Here is a 16,802-nt window from a genome sequence, read left to right on the forward strand (position 1 = left end):
GGTCACGTATCTTTAAAATGTCATATAACATAACAGAACACCCAACGTTCCCATACGACCAGTTTCCAGTGACAATCCCATAGCAGAAACATACCTTGCTTCTATACTTTTGGTCGCCCAGTCTGAACCGCACAAAGGCAGCGGGTATGCCTCCTTCCGGGATATTCTTCCCTTCTAGCAAAGTAATGCTGATATTTCCGTTCCATAACTGGTTCTTGCCCAGAGATTCCGACAGCTTCAGACTTTGCATCGAACTTGACTGACAAAAAAAGATGCAAACAGATGCACTGTATAAATAACTTACTCTTTGGTCAGAGCCGAAACGGTCGTTTACAGGTCAACAGGTAAACATTTAAATTTAGTGTCACCACAAATGCAGCGATGCAACTGATATTACAAGATGTGAGGAGAAGGCAGAGCACTGTCATTAACGTGAAATGAGAAAGCCAGAACGCCTTCTAGCTGGTGTCAGTCGGAGTGTGTGTCAAATGAAATCCATGTGTACTGTTTCTCCCGGGATAAAGGCTGACAGATGAATTTCTCACCTGTCTTGTATTCCCCGTGCACCACTTCCCTGGATCGAGCAAAAGCTTAGAGGCGTTTATATAGCAGAAAAAAACACCTTTTCTATGCCTACACTTAGCTATTCAAGAGTGGTGGGCCAGAATGTGGCCTCACCCTAAAGGGGCAGTTCATTTAATGCCGAGCTACAAGCGGGGGTGGAGGTGTGCACAGTTTCTGCCTTCATCTGTGTAGTGGGGACACTTCCGTGTTGCTGCTCCTATAAGTCCACTCTCACATTACCATCAGGTGGGTGTTCCTTCAATAAAAGCCACCAGCGCCCCGATGAGTGAGTATTCTTACACAACCTGCAGCTGCTTGCGAGTTGCACAAAACCAAAAAGATTGTCAAAACGCTTATTATGCATTTATGGAACACGGAATACAATTTAAAAAGTATAAAAATAGCTGAAAATTGAGTCAACTCAATGATGAAAAGCATTGACAGAAGATGATATGAAATAGACAACAGAAAAATACAAGGGCTGGGTTACTCAACACATCAAGCAGGTGTGCTCCAGAATACTTCCTCCAAAGTGGTATAAAAGAAGCTGTGCGGTGAATACTACCAATAAAGGAGTGCATGACGCAGAGAATTTAGTATTTATGCGAAGTTTTCCTTTTTAATCTTCCTTGACCTGGATAAAACCGCATAAAATCCCCAATAGCAGCTGCATCCTTAGATTATTACAATTGCAACCACTGTGAAAGAAAAGTGCCAAGTCCAACATTACTGTCTATGGGCTTCATTATAGAAAGAGCTGCAGGAACCTCGAGCTTTGCAATTAATAACTACTACCTGAGGTAACTGACAGAGAAGCAGCAATACAGAAAGACGAATTATTACCTCGTGAGAAATCCCTATCTGTCATGTTACTGCCAGGAGTGAAATAATTACTAGCAGTAAATGCATTACAGAAGCAACTCCTGTTTATAAAAAAATATTTAACGAGAAAACAATATTATTACTTCCCAAATATACGTCATCTTGAAATTGTTTAAATATGAATATTGATTATGTGTGGTCACTAGACACTCATATAATTAGACACGTGTTTTGTCTCCCAAGGTCCATATCCTTATGTGTGAAAGGGAAATGTACTTTTTTCTCTGGTGGTATTTTTATCACCCATCGCTAAATTGTATACCTGGCTAGATTTGTTGAGCTGCTAAGTTCATGGATTTGCAATAGCTTACTGTATTTTCTAATTTCTGTTGGTAATTACTGTCAAACCTAACAGCTTAGGGTGGTCTTCCCTCCAACTTTTTGCCTGCCTCTGTCCATTTTTATGAAATCATTTTTGCTGGTTTTAGGACTCTGCAAATATTACCACTGCGGACAAGTGCTACAGTGTTTGCACTCTCTCCCCTTAACAAAGTAACATTGGCTCAACCCCAATTGGCATATTTAAGTTACTTAAAAGTTCCTAGTAAAGTGCACTACATGTGCCCACTGTCTGTAAATTAAATGCTACTAGTCAGCCTGCAGCACTGATGATTGTACCACTCACATAAAAAGCCCTGTAACCATGGCTCAGGCCAGCCATTGCAGAGCATGGATGTGCAGTTTTAAACTGCCATTTTAACCTGCCAGCAACCCTCTTGCTAGGCCTAAACCTTCCTTTTTTATACATATACATCACCACTGAAGTATGTATGCCAAGTCTTATCCACAGGGCAGTGTGCCATGCATTTGAAAGTCAGGACATGCACTTTTAAGTTTTACATGTACTGGTAGTGAAAAACGAACAATTTTGTTTGTCATTATTGCAAGGCCTATCTCTCCTATATGATAACATTGGGATTACCTTATTAGCCCTTATAAGTGTAATTCCCAATTGTGAAGAGATAGACTTTTCTAGTGTGGTGTCACTGAACTCACAATTTAAAATCACAGCTTAATGGTGAAGTTGGATTTTATACTCCAGTTTAGAAAATGCCACTTTTAGAAAGTTGGCATTTAATTACTTTAGCCATTTCATGCCTTCTGCCTGTCTCTGAATACACATCTAGGGTGGGTGATAGCTGGCTACTTGCCTTCCCGCTAGTCCGCCACGCACAAAGGAAGGGTAGGTGTGACTGAGTAGCTATCTGCATGCTATTGGATCATCCTGAGCAGGGTGGGAGGAAGGTGCTGACCATTAAACCTGAAAGGGCTGTATCCAGTCCGCACACAAAGGGTTGCGCACCCCCCTATAGGGAGGCTGGAGCCAGTGAAGGAAAGGCAGGGACTCTGGGTACTTCAAAACTTTCCTTTGAAGTCTGCCCCACTTCTAAGATACCACTGGGTGCAAGTAATGGACCTCTAACACCATGACTTCAATACACTTCTGGACCTGTGACTACCCTGCCAGGAAGGAGAACTACTGTGCTGCTGAAAGGATTGCAACTCTGCTGGACTGATGCTTTGCTGGACTCTGCTTGCTGTGCTGGACTCTGCCTTGCTGTGCTCTTACCTTGTAGAGCTGTCCTTCTGCCTGTTGTTCTCCTGCCTGGTTGAGAAGGACTGGACCTGCATTACTTGAACCCAGAGAGACTCCAAGGGTTTACTGGCCTGCCTGCTGTTCCAAGTCTCAGGGATATCAAAGACTTTAACTACCTGCATGTTCACCTGGATTCGGCAAGCTTTGAGTCTGACCTGCAAAGTGGGACCACCCCAGTCCTGGAACCTTGGAAGTGAGTTCTACAGTTCTTCTTGATCCAGAACCAATGCATTCTCATCGTAAACGGCACATATTCACCTATGCCCGGGTTGGAACTAGCACATCATTGTTGTTGCGAGGAGTGGACCCGGTGCATCACCCTCGGAACCAGCGCATCGCATTCAGAATTGATGCATAGCCTACTGTGTGAATAGCAGTTGCCCATCGCATCCGGAACTAGCGTCTCACACTCTGAACTGGCGCATTGCCGCAGTTCTGTGGAGAAAATCAACACATATTGTCCACTATGTGGCTCGACAACGAAGCATCGCCTCGGCTGCACCTCACATCCTCGTTGACTATGCAACATCCTGGATAAAGGTACTTTGGTTCAGCGGGCCCAAGTGGGTCCCTGTATTCGGCCCATGCTACAGCGCAGTTGGCCTGAGCTTTTGAATGTCCTAGTCTAGCGCGACCCGATACCTCATTTAAGAACTTATTGCTTCTCAGCGCTATTTTGACATTTACACTTTCAAAATTAATATTTCAACTTCTACTCACTGGAATTTGTAGTATTGGTCTTGTTTTATTTATAAAAATATCCTTTATTTTTTTAACCTGGTGAGAAGGCTTTTTGTGGTGTTTTCACTGTTTTACTGTTTGAAGTGTTGCACAAATACCTACATATTGCCTCTTAAGTTAAGCCTGACTGCTCTGTGCCAAGCTACCAGAGAGTGAGTACAGGCTAATCTAAGTTGTGTTATGACCTACCCTGACTAGGATTTCACTCTCTTTTTTGATGGTAATGAACATACAAGGAATACTAATAATAAGGAATTGGGAAGAGAGATTTGATTGAGAATGTGAAGCGAGCATGAAAACAATGAGAATTGTGTGCTTTGGGCATCCCAAGTATTACTTCAAAGATGGCCCCCGCCTACTGAAAACGGACGACGCAGTTGAAAAGTAGACTATTGGGGCACGTGATTTGTTTTGCGACCAGTAACGCAGTATTGGTGAAACAGAGAGCACACGTACTACAGTCAATCAGAGCTCCTGGGAAAATAAACAACACAATGGTACAACTGTGGGGTTGGAGAGCTGGATACACAAAAGAGATTATCCAGACTCATCTTAAGTATTTCTGTTTTTATCATCTGTGCCAATGCTATTCTGTAGAGCTCTTTATCTCACAATAATTATTATTAGACAACTTCTGTTAGTTGTCTGGGATGTGAAAGTTAGTTTGGAGTTGAAATAGACTACTAGTAGATTACCTAACCAATAAAATAGTTCAGGGGAAGGAGTGCCTGCCCCATAACGCTTCTAGGCACAATAATGATAATACATTAGTCAACGTACTCTACGCATCCAACACACTATACAGAGTTAGCCAGGGAGATGGCTCAGAGACCCAGTGTTAGCACTGGCTACAGAATGCAGCAAAACCAGTGATGGCCCCACATTCTTTGAGATTCTTTGAACTTGGAGCACAGTGGATAAAGGTATGCCAGAGTCCCCCGGTGTACTGCAGGATGCAGTGATAAGTCAACAAGGGAACCAAAGGAGGAGAAGGGACCAAAGGCAATCAAGGATACCATCACAATTATATTGATTAGCACACTTGTTTATGTATCAACTGTAAAAGAGAGGACCAAAGTAGCCATGCTAGACTGTAAAAGTCCTGATTATAGCTACTAAACCTCCAGCAGACCACCACAGGCAACACATCTTCTATGTTCTCAGGAGCACTCTCAGAAAGGGCAGCACACTTACAAAAGCACCAAGAACTGTTGACCAATCAAATGAAAGGTTTTCTAAAGGGCACGCCCGCTGTCCATTTTTTCAAATGAATCAAGAAGCAGCTCCATATAACATGGAGTGGAAAACGTCCAATTCCATGTGGCCCAAAGACGAAGATGTGTTTTGTGTTACAGCATAGGTCTTTGTGGTAAAAATATACCACACTTGGGTCAGAGTAATATGAATTCTGTAAATAAAATGCATACACTGATCAAAATGAAAAACCCTGCATTCCAATTTCTTAATGCATGAATTGTTGACTCCCACAGCAGTCATTGTGATGCTGGGACAGCAAGTGATGGTAGTACATTGGATAGAAATATAATGCAGAGAGGTACTAGAAATTACGTCACTGAAAACTGAGGGCCTTCAGCAGTTCAGTGGCAAGGTACAGAACAGATAGTGGCAGGGTTTTCTTCTCCAAATTGCCTCTCCAATTATGGTCAACCCTGCTGTGAAATCAACAAGTTACTATGGATTCCTTGCCCATTCACTTTCTAGCCTCCCTAGCAAACATGCCAACCAGGTACTAATGTGACAGTGGTATTAGTAAAACAAGGTACCTACCAACTGGTAACTGGACATCAAAAATCATAAAATAGTTTTGAATGATAAGGACTGCGCTTTAAAATCCAATCCACAACTTGATGGAGTAATACATGTGAACATGTCTACGTCAATCGCCCTCTGATTATCCCCTTAACCTACTGCAATGTTGCCAGCAATATGCCACTGAATGAAACAGTAGTGTCAGGAAACATTCCAGAGGGGCTCAGAGAGATCAGGACTCACAACACCATAACATGCTCTTTGCCGCTTACACTGAAGCTCTGCACAAATACATCTGTAACGTTACATTAACTTTCAGCACTGGCATTCCACGGGCACGACACAACTTCACCTACAGGCCTTCACCATGAAAAAGAAAATTAGACTTTGATTCATAAATCCAGCTGCAACTTTTTCCCCTTTACTTTGACTTGGAGGCCAAGAAGTTAAACTTGATTGTTCCCATGGCTATACTTCAAAGCCCCGGCAGATATATGCCTCCCTAAACACTGAAACTATTTCAAAATCCCTTTTAAAAACGAGGACTAATGTCCACAGAGGAGCAAAGGCCATCTCGCAGTCTGGCAACCGCGTCAGAAAAATGGCTGCGCTTCCATGAAATATGCCCAAAAATAATTTTGCGGCTTGGTATGTCCTAATTTCAAATTGAATGTTTATCTTGGAAAGGCTTCTATCTAACTTAGCCATAAAACAGCTCCACTTAGCTCTGCGAGCCCTGTGAAAATGGAATCCGAAGCTGGCTATTAAAGGGGCCTGGAGATTGCTTCCATATGGCGGAACAGCATGAGAGTGGAGGGCTAAGGCCTACAGCAGGCGCGGCTTGGCGGGAGCTCCAGATCTATCCATGGACACTCGTTGCATTACACCAGAACATCTGGATTATTGCTTGTAATGTCCCTGGGAAATATCCACTTCCCATCAAAGCCTTTATCGTGCTCGGCCGCGCTCGGAACATTTTCGGATTTAACACAGTCACGTTGGAAGTGTTACGCTTGCAGCTTCGGGTTTCAACTTTTCGGCCTTTTCAAGCACAACTCTGAAAACAGGCACAAGAAACAGTTCCTCGATGTGCATTTTAAGGTGTCTTGTTCTGTGCATTTGACTTGTTCACTTTTGCAATTACAGGTTTTTTCGAGTGGAGAGTGTAATGCAAGGCTAATTAATTAAACTTTGCAATGCAGAAAGTAGAATTGAATCATAATTGTCCTGGGGACTTCCTGTGTGTGTGTGTGTGTGTGGAAATCTCGGTATCTCTATTAACTTCGTTCTACAAATGTCAAAATATGAAAACGAATAGTCTGTTCTGTTACAAAATAATTACCAGCACAAAAAGAGAAAGCGCTTAAATGCGAGGGGATGGCACAACACTTGCTACAGGAGGCACAAAGAAAGTGTCTGTGGAAGCAGCCAGTGTTGGCCTGGCACCCTCTCATCGTTTATATTTAATTAAAATCTAAAGTTAGTTTGAATAAAAATGTAATTCACATACATTAGGGTCAACAGGTGACACACTTTTGTTAGGGACCTCAAAATACTGTCCTGTTTCTCCATCCACAACACTTCCTGGTTTGGAACACAAGACTTATTGGTCCACGCGAATAGAACCATCTCATTGGTGCACTTGGCGTAACATGGCGGAGCGAGGAAGCTGATGGAGTCATTCATAACTGTGACCAGGGCACTCGAGCAGCTCTACTAGGCCTCTTTCAGCCTCAATACAGAAGAAGTCGGTGGGAGGTCGCGTAAGGTGACTGCTTTTTTGGTGCCATGTTTGAAATTGAGCACACGGACTGGGGTATGAGTGAGCTCTTTTAAAAAAAACTGAAATCCCCACACCTGTGGCCAAGATGTGGGATAATGGATCATGGACAACCCTGCCTACTTTTCAGCAAGACTTGAAAGGTCTAAAAACAGCAACCCCCACACTTAGGCAAATTACGGTAGCACTGGCACCATTAATGATCAGTGTTCCATGGGGCCAATGATGCTCATTCGTGCTGATGCCATTGAGTGTCATTATTGCTGGGCACCAAGGATGGTCATTGCTGCCTCAGTGTATTAACATTCTTTATTGCCTGGGATCACTGACACTCTTTTACTGCCCAGGTCTATTAAAGCCCAGGTCTATTAAACTGCACTACTTTCTGGTCACATTGTTGTTCAATACTGCCTGGAGCAACTGAGTGTCATAACTGCCTGATAACATTTAGGCTCATTACTGCCTCAGGGGGAATTTAATCTCATCCACCCCTGTGGATAGAACATGGGGCCATTAATAGAGGGGGGATAAATATGCTTATTAATGTATTCCTAGGAGCGAGACGTTGATTCTCATAAAGACCAGAATCCATTGCTCCTGGAGAATTTGCTGGAACCATAAAAAAGAACAAAATTCAATAGAAAAATATTTTACGTTTGTTAAGTTTGTTGGCAGGTAAATGGCACCTAAAACACAAAACCTCATATGGAAGGAAATACAATAAGACAGAGCTTCTGAACCTGTGGTCCGTGAACCCCTGTGGGTCTGTGACGACTACTCAGCGGGTCTGCAACTGCTTGGAAAATTAAATATTATTAACATATTACTAAACTGTATCTAAATAAAGTAGTTTAATTCAAGATTAAACATGTTAAAACGTAAAGTAATTGGATTTGTAGCTGCAACTGGAGGCTGAGGATTAAGTTTGTGCCCTCAGATTGATTAATGACAGCAGTGCAAATGCATCAAAAATAATATGTATGTAATAGTATGGACAAAGAGTGGCCTTAGTTGAATATAGAAAAGCCTCAACCTTCCCATTAAAATGAAGATGTTTGTATATATATATATATATACACACATATACATATACATATACACACACACACACACATATATATATATATATATATATATATATATATATATATATATATATATATGTGTGTGTGTAAAATAAATGAAACATGTAATCATTTCTGTGTTTGTTGAATGCTTGTTTCTCTGTTTCTAAGTATTGTTTTGCGTCCAAGTCATCCAAATTGCTCAAGCCAGGACCCTGACTTCCAGTATGTACTAATGACTCCGTGGGGGGCCCGGGTTGCAGCAAAGATTAGGTAGGGGTACACGGAAGGGAAAAGATTAAGAACCACTGCACTGCATTAGGTAATACTGTGTACCCCACGCTCACTGTCATGAGCGAGGCACTGTCTGCTTTCATTTCACATCCGATCCGTTTCTGTCATTTTATCCATCTTCCTTTTGTAAAGACTATTTCTATTACTTAAATCACAACCGGTATCTCCTGCCATTGTATCTGTAAATTAAGGTTTGAATTTAAGAAGATGTCGTGCCTGAGATGGATTTGAGGCTAATTTACCTCCTCAACGATTGCATTTTTTTGTTTTGAGGTTTTGCGTTTTAGGCTCTATTTACATTCTCTAAACCGTATCTGAATGTGCACTAAATGTTTTCCAAGTGAATATATATTTTTAAGTTACAATATACCCTTTATATTTTCGAAATATTAACTATCTCATCGAGTACTAAGTCCGTCCAGCTGAAAAAAAATCCGACTTCACTGATACATAGGCAGGCACCAATATAATTGTCTTTTTTTCGCCGTTCTGCTATTGTACAAATAAAAGTTTAACATAGTCCTCGTTCCTACAGTTAAGACCAATTTCATTAAGGAACATCAAGCAGTTTCCAAGAGATTTACAACCACGGACTCAGTGCAATTCACAGTTTCAGTGAGATAAAAAATGACCCAATAATAGAAAAGGAAAATTCAGTGTGGCTCAAATGACATTATGGACAACAACAAGTAAGTAAGTGGGGGACCACGTTATGCGTCCTGGAGCAAAACAGCAGGTCAAAAGCACTGCTGAATCTATCTTAATTTCCATTAATTCGTAGACAACAATGTTTTGCAACATTCAAGTTCCATCACTTGGAGTGGCAGCATTAATTTCAGCCCTTGCATGTTTTCACGTTTTCCTGCATTTTTAGCTGTTTGTAGCATGTTTAGAGTGTCTTAGTCCAGAGCGTAGTATTTTATTCCACACCAGTGCCTCCTCCTGGCTACTCTTACACAGAAGCTCTCATCTTTTCCCTGGTCGCCAATATTCCCCAAACTCACTGTTTTTCTTTCTAGCCTTAATGTTGTTTTCCCAAACTGGCAGTACTGCTCCACAGACCAGAGTTTCCTAACTAAAGATGGTTATTGATGTACTGCTGTTTTAGTGCAGTAGCAGAATCAATAAACTAGAACATACTGCTGTTTGTCAGGATTGCCAGAGCATTCTGGGAAATTGTTTACTGCCGGTCTTCAATGGCCCTATACGAAGAGAGCCTGAGCATCCTTTCAAGAATACAACCGAGAGCAGTGTTTACAGCGTGATGTTCTACTGCCCTCTAACGGACTTTTTAAATAACGCAGCCAAAACCTCCCACTTGTTCCATTCAATTACATTATTTTAGGATATACTTCAGCATGTAAAATCACCACTGTATGTTATGTTACATAGAGTAGAGACGCAAATGAACGTGTGGCCTAATAGTATGTGTTTTAAGTGTAAACATGCTTCCAATTACTCCCGCGGCACAGCAATACTTATTTACAAATGGGTGCCCTTTACCCTCCACTCAGTGATTGGAGACAGTGTGGGCAGGTACACCATTGTCACAGGCTCACTTATGGGTCATAATATTGCCCTGGCCAGTGTTTATACCTCGAACACAGACTCCCCCGAATTCTTTCATTCACTTCAGGCACAACTCGCTAAGCTTGACTGCGGCTTATCGATAGTAGGTGGAGACTTTAATCTACTTTTAAATCCCACGCTAGGCAGCACAGCCTCTACCCCAAGCACGAAGCCTCGTGCGCACTAGGCGCTAATAGACATGTGCAAGCAACCTCCATTCTTAGACATCTGGCGCAGGCGCAACCCCCCCACCACAGACTACACGCATTAATCTGGTCAGCACAACACATGGACGAGGATAGATTACTGGCTACTTTCCCCCTAAATGGGCTTAGTTCCCACTGTGGGATGAGAGATATATGGCACACATCAACTAGTCTCTGTATGAAACAATGCTCTCTGTTGAGATAGTATAATGCTTTGTGATAGAAGTATTATGTATGTGCTTTGTTAAAAGAGTAGGCGCAGAATGTGCAGGGGACTACATGCTCTCTAGCCTCAGGGACTTGGATGTTCCACTTGAACTGGATTTATTACTAATTTGTTCTGTTTTATCTTACCAGCAGACCTATAACTCCATACCTTTTAGTTGTTCAATGTTAAATGACACTTTAATTAACTGCGATATTGACAGTGAGCCGATATGCTTCTATTGCTGTAATGCACAATAGGATAAATACACTTAAAAAAAAGTAAGAAACGTGCAGCCTGAGAAGACGCGGAGTGTGCGGCCTGGCCTTGGCGGAGACGCTGTGAGGCCTTGCTACCCAGAAGCAACTCAGAGGCGGTCGGGTCCTCCGGCTCATCACTGGGGGAGTGAGTACCCAAAACTGAGCTGCGAAAGGGAATGTGACCGGCTCATAGCTGCACATCCACAGAGGTGCTGAGTGATTTTGATGTAATCGAGCACGGGAGCCTGGCTGCAAAGGACATTATAATTGGGAGGTGCCCATTTGCAAGCACAAGGCGCAGCGAACGCTGACGGCTGGTAGAGCGAAGGGGTCTCCAGTTAAAGGCAAGAGTATAACCCTAGAACAAGAAACAGCGCTCCAATACTAGCGCTATATTGAATAAAGGAAAGAGCTCCTGGTCACAAAGAAAATATCTCAAAGTGATGAGGAGAGACATGTAGTGGAAGAAAGACGACAAGATTATGTCTGTTATTAGATAAGAAGTAAGAGACATATATATGTATATACATACACGCACATACATATATACACTCATACATATACACATACATACAGAGAGAGAGAGAGAGAGAGAGATTTCATGGGGTCCACTGCCTCAGAGGTCTTGAATTTCATAAAACAGTGCTATTTCGCAATCAGGCTAAGGAGATGGATGCACAGGATTGTACTGCCCACTAGATTACCAGACTTATAGTAGCGCATCTTCCCGAACAGACAGCTGGGGGTTCCCAGGAGCAGTAGAGTAGAGAGGAAAAAAGATGAGCATCAGCGACCCACGAGAGCGGAGAGTGTGCCCACCAACGATAGTGAAAAACCACGCCATGTGTTGGGGAAGTGAAACGCTTTGGGCAAAGTGGACAAAACGCAACCCAAGCTGCACTTCGAACAGCGAAAGTTGAGGCTCAGCGACAACGAAGCAGACCAGGTGACTGACAAGCCAAATAAAATGGCAGAGGAAGCAGCGGGAGACATACAACACATCCTAGCAGCAACGCAAAAGAGCTTGTCCACAACAGATGGCAAAATTAAGTCACTAGCATACCGCATGGACCGCATGACCGAGCACCTCGACAAACATGCTAACCGACTAGATATGACGGAGAGAAGAGTGGCGGAATTAGAAGAGGCCCAGACTGAGACGGATACTGCGCTGAAACAGAGGGGGAAGCTCCTGAGTGTATTACAAGATAAGGCTGAGGACTTGGAGGCTAGATCCCAGAGATGCAATATTCGTATTACAGGCCTTCCGGAAACCACCCATGTGATATGGAGATGTACGTAGATGAGTTATTGATATCACTGCTAGGCCAGGAAACCTTCTCAGATACGTTTGTAGTGGGGCTCGCACACCGATCGCTGGGCCCGAGGCTTCCTCCTGACGCCACACCATGACCTATCATAGCTAAACTGCTGAACTATAAGGATGGGGATGCAGCACAGAAGATGACCAGAGAAAAGCATGATCTAAAGTATGAGGGCTCCATGATATCAGTCTTCCCAGACTTTACCATGAGGGTGCAAGAGGCACGGAGGCAATTTGCTCCTCTGAAGCGACTGCTGTGAGAACAGAATCTATAATACACTATGCTACATCCAGCTTGACTCAGGGTTAATATGAATGGGAAATCCAAGATTTTCACAGATCCAAAGTTCTGCAGAAAGCTCTCAAGGAATGAGCCAAAACTGGGCAGCGAAGCAAGAAGGCATAAGTGCAAGACGGTGTAAATGGCGATCACCTAGAGGAGCAGGACTAGCAGGACACCACACAATCTCTCAGCCATGTGCCCGGAACTACTGGGGAAATGACTCTTCACATACACATATTGCAAGGTTAGAGATGGGAGTGTAATTGTCAAATTGGCGTGTGCATAGTTCTCCGGAGATAGAGACTGGATTGTTGGGCGACATCATAGTTAGATTGACAACCTAGACATAAAAGGGTTATAAGTTAAAGATATTATCTAAATGATAAAATAAGGACTCGAGGCTGGATGTAGAACTTATATTGTAGTTTAGATGGCAAGGTTATAAAGCTAACTCAGTGAGACAGATAAGGGCGAGCCGGCAATATCCGCCCCTCGAGTGTGAGACAGAAATGTTCTTTGAAGAAAATAGTCATTATTGATTGTTTCAAACAGAATGAGGGAGGATAACCAACTATGCAAAGTTTGCATGGCGTGGGTGGGTGGATTGTTAGGGGCTCTTGTTAATTGGTGATCACAAAGCTAAATTGGTGTGTTTCTAGCATGCAAAGTACAATGCAAGATGGAGGAGAGAGGGGGACGATATGTCTGTTATTCTGTTATACATAGTGCAAGATCAATGAAATAAAGTAAACATGGCGCAGAATCAGGACAGTAGTACAACAATTTTAACATGCAATAGCCAAGGTCTCAATGATTTTAGGAAACTACGAAAAGTGTCAGTTTATCTTACTCGGCATGGGATAGACAATGCGCTCTAACAAGAGACTCATCTGCCCACTATTAGAAGAATGTTGACAAGTAGACAATTGCATGGAACTTTCCATGCTGCAGGGTTCACCATTCACACCAGAGGCATACTATCATGGCTAGGCCCGAAGTCAAGGATTATACTGGAAGCGTTAGAGACGGACCCAGAGGGCAGATATGCCGTCTCTAGATGTTGCGGGTGAGGGCTAGATTTGATTACTGTTTACATATTTGGACCGAATTACGACAATCCACAATTCTACTTAGATCTATTGGAGAGACTATGCAAGTATATGACTCTCCCGCAGACCTGGGGAGGTGACTTAAATTGTGTAATGGATCCGACTCTGGATTGCTCTTGTGGTCCCACCCAATGCCCCTCCGCAGCTGCCAGTGCTTTACTGGATGGGACTGTCCGGCTAGACCTGTGGGATGTATGGCAAACGCACTTGGGAAACAACCATTACTTAGCAACTTTTAATTTGCTATTCTTTTACTTAGCAACTTTTACTTCGCATAGTCCATTACTAAGCATGCTTCTACTTAGCATGCCTTTACTTCGCATACACCGTTACTTCGCAAATTAAATTATTTTTTACGTAGGTTGATGGTGAAGACAGGGACCACGAGGAGAGAGAGGTAAGTGGGGCAGGGTAGTTGTGTAGTGTATGTGTAGGTAGGGGGTAATGTTTTAGGGTTTAGGGTAGTGTTGTAGTGTATGTGTAGTGTAGGGGGTAGTGTTTTAGGGTTTAGGGTAGTGTTGTAGTATATGTGTAGTGAAGGAGGTAGTGTTTTAGAGTTTAGAATAGTGTTGTAGTGTATGTGTAGTGTAGGGGGTAGTGTTTTAGGGTTTAGGGTAGTGTTGTATGTGTAATGTAGGGTAGTGTTTTAGGGTTTATGGTAGTGTTGTAGTGTATGTGTAGTGTAGGGGGTAGTGTTTTAGGTTATAAGGTAGTGTATGTGTAGTGTAGGTGGTAGTGTTTTAGGGTTTATGGTAGTGTTGTAGTGTACGTGTAGTGTAGGGGTAGTGTTTTAGTGTTCAGGGTAGTGTTGTAGTGTATGTGTAGTGTGGGGGTAGTGTATTAGGGTTTAGGGTAGTGTTGTAGTGTACGTGTAGGGTAGTGTTTTAGGGTTTAGTGTAGTGTTGAAGTGTATGTGTAGTGTAGGGGTAGTGTTTTAGTGTAGTGTACTGTAGGGGGTAGTGTTTTAGGGTTTAGGGTAGTGTTGTAGTGTATGTGTAGGGTAGGGTAGGGTAGGGTAGTGCTTTAGGGTTTAGGGCAGTGTTGTAGTGTATGTGTAGTGTGAGGGGTAGTGTTTTAGGGTTTAGGGTAGTGTAGTATATGTATAGTGTAGGAGGTAGTGTTTTAGGGTTTAGGATAGTGTTGTAGTGTATGTGTAGTGTAGGGGGTAGTGTTTTAGGGTTTAGGGTAGTGTTGTAGAGTATGTGTAGTGTAGGGGGTAGTGTTTTAGGGTTTAGGGTAGTGTTGTAGTGTATGTGTAGTGTAGGGTAGTGTTTTAGGGTTTAGGGTAGTGTTGTAGTGTATGTGTAGTGTAGGGTCGTGTTTTAGGGTTTAGGGTAGTGTTGTAGTGCATGTGTAGTGTAGGGGGTAGTGGTTTAGGGTAGTGTATGTGTAGTGGTGGGGGAAGTTTTTTAGGGTTTAGGGTAGCGCTGTAGTGTATGTGTAGTGTAGGGTAGTGTTTTAGGGTTTAGGGAAGTGTAGGGAGCGTGGAGGGTAGTGTTGGTGTGTAGTGAAAAAAATGTTTAAAAGAATATGTATGCGTAGTAACAACCTGCAAAGTAATGTACTGCTAATTAATGTCACTTTAATGGTTTTCAATGAATTTGCGAAGTAATGGCATTCGTTATAAAATACTGCTAATTAAAGGCATTTGCGAAGTAAAAACTTCGTTAAAAAATCATGCTAAGTAATGGCATGCTAAGTAACATCATACATTCACGCACTTGCCTAGTCAGGGTGGTTACACGCATTACTCAGCCCAACATTACCTGCACACCAAAATTAATTACTGTTTTGCCTCACGTGCACTAAAGACCCATATCCGGATATGCGAGATTCATCCCGCTCATATTCGGATCACTCCTGGATAGATTTGGGCATGGGTTGTCCACAGAAAAGAATTTACACCTGGAGATTCCCACCATATTCGCTACTTGATAACTTTTTTTAAACGGAGATGTCAGAGGCTGTAGATAAGTTCTTTGACAAACACTGGCTCGGTAGATACATTTTCAATGGTGTGTCAAACTTTCAAGGTGTATATAGGAGGAACTGCCATGACCAAGCATTCAGATGTCCTCCGAGCACTTAGAAAGAGATTGGCTAATCTAGAGGACCCTCTGAGGACATTGGAGCGGGACATCCAGGTGGCAGAAGGAGACAGGGCAGAGGAGGAACTAAAAGCAACATTATAAGAGCTTCACAAGACTGCAGATACAGAAGTGAAACATATGGGAAAATATGCTACTGCCCGCACCTATGGGGAGGAAGAAAGAACGGGCTCGGTCCTGGCATCTCTGCTGAGAAGCAGGTGGGATACGACTGGAGTGGTAGAAATACAAGCAGAGGGAGGCGAAATCATGAGACCCGTCCGATGTAGCCAATAGATTTAACCAGTATTATTCCAAATTATACAGCTCCAAAGTGGCAATGGATGAGAGAGAGATCCAAGACTATCTAGAGTAATTTAAACTTCCATGGCTAACAGACAAATATAGAGAATATCTAATCAGGCCACTTGATGCTTACGAAATAATGGTTGTGTTACAACGATGAGAGCAGGGAGTGCCCCAGGGCAGGACAGCGGTTTATTTTTATAAAGAATTCAAAGGGCAACTTATCCCACATTTAATAATATAATGTTATTTGAAGAGATGAACGAGGAGGGAGGCCTTGATAGTTGCTATTCTGAAGCCAGGGAAACCCCCAATGAGTGTTCATCGTACAGACCCCTATTGCTCCTAAACGTAGATACAAAGATATTTGCAAACATTTTGGTGAACCTCATGGCTCCCTTGGTGCTGCTGCTGGTATGGCTAGAACAGGCAGGTTTCAGGGCCATACAACACACCAGAAACTAAGGAGCCCGCTGCATTTTTGGATATGGAAAAAGCCTTTGATTTGGTGGAGTAGGCGTTTATGAGCTAGGTATTGAGACAAAGGGGGCTGGGTGATGTGTTTTAACAATTGTTCCTGTATAACGCACCCTCAGCAGGGGTCAGAATAGGTGACATGGTTACTGCCCCTATTAGGATATCTAGAAGTATGGCCCAGGGTTGCCATCTATTGCCACTGTTATGTGCATTGGTGGCAGAACCCCTGGCTTGTGCTCTCCTAGAGTATCCTAGTCATAGGGAGATACGCTTCCAAGCCAAAA

At 42.8% G+C, this 16,802-nt stretch overlaps 1 protein-coding gene across 2 annotated transcripts in view; it reads right to left on the reverse strand.

Annotated features, from left to right (window-relative positions):
• Positions 1-16,802, reverse strand: part of MCTP2 (multiple C2 and transmembrane domain containing 2) — an 864,328-nt gene that overhangs the window by 340,113 nt on the left and 507,413 nt on the right. For both annotated transcript variants that reach the window (XM_086958087.1, XM_086958088.1), the window contains one exon: positions 95-259. In XM_086958087.1, the coding sequence (XP_086814213.1) occupies positions 95-259 (165 nt within the window). The remainder of the gene's footprint in view (positions 1-94; positions 260-16,802) is intronic.

This window comes from Lissotriton vulgaris, chromosome 2_1 (genome assembly GCF_964263255.1).
Source record: "Lissotriton vulgaris chromosome 2_1, aLisVul1.2, whole genome shotgun sequence".
Lineage (NCBI taxonomy): Eukaryota > Metazoa > Chordata > Amphibia > Caudata > Salamandridae > Lissotriton > Lissotriton vulgaris.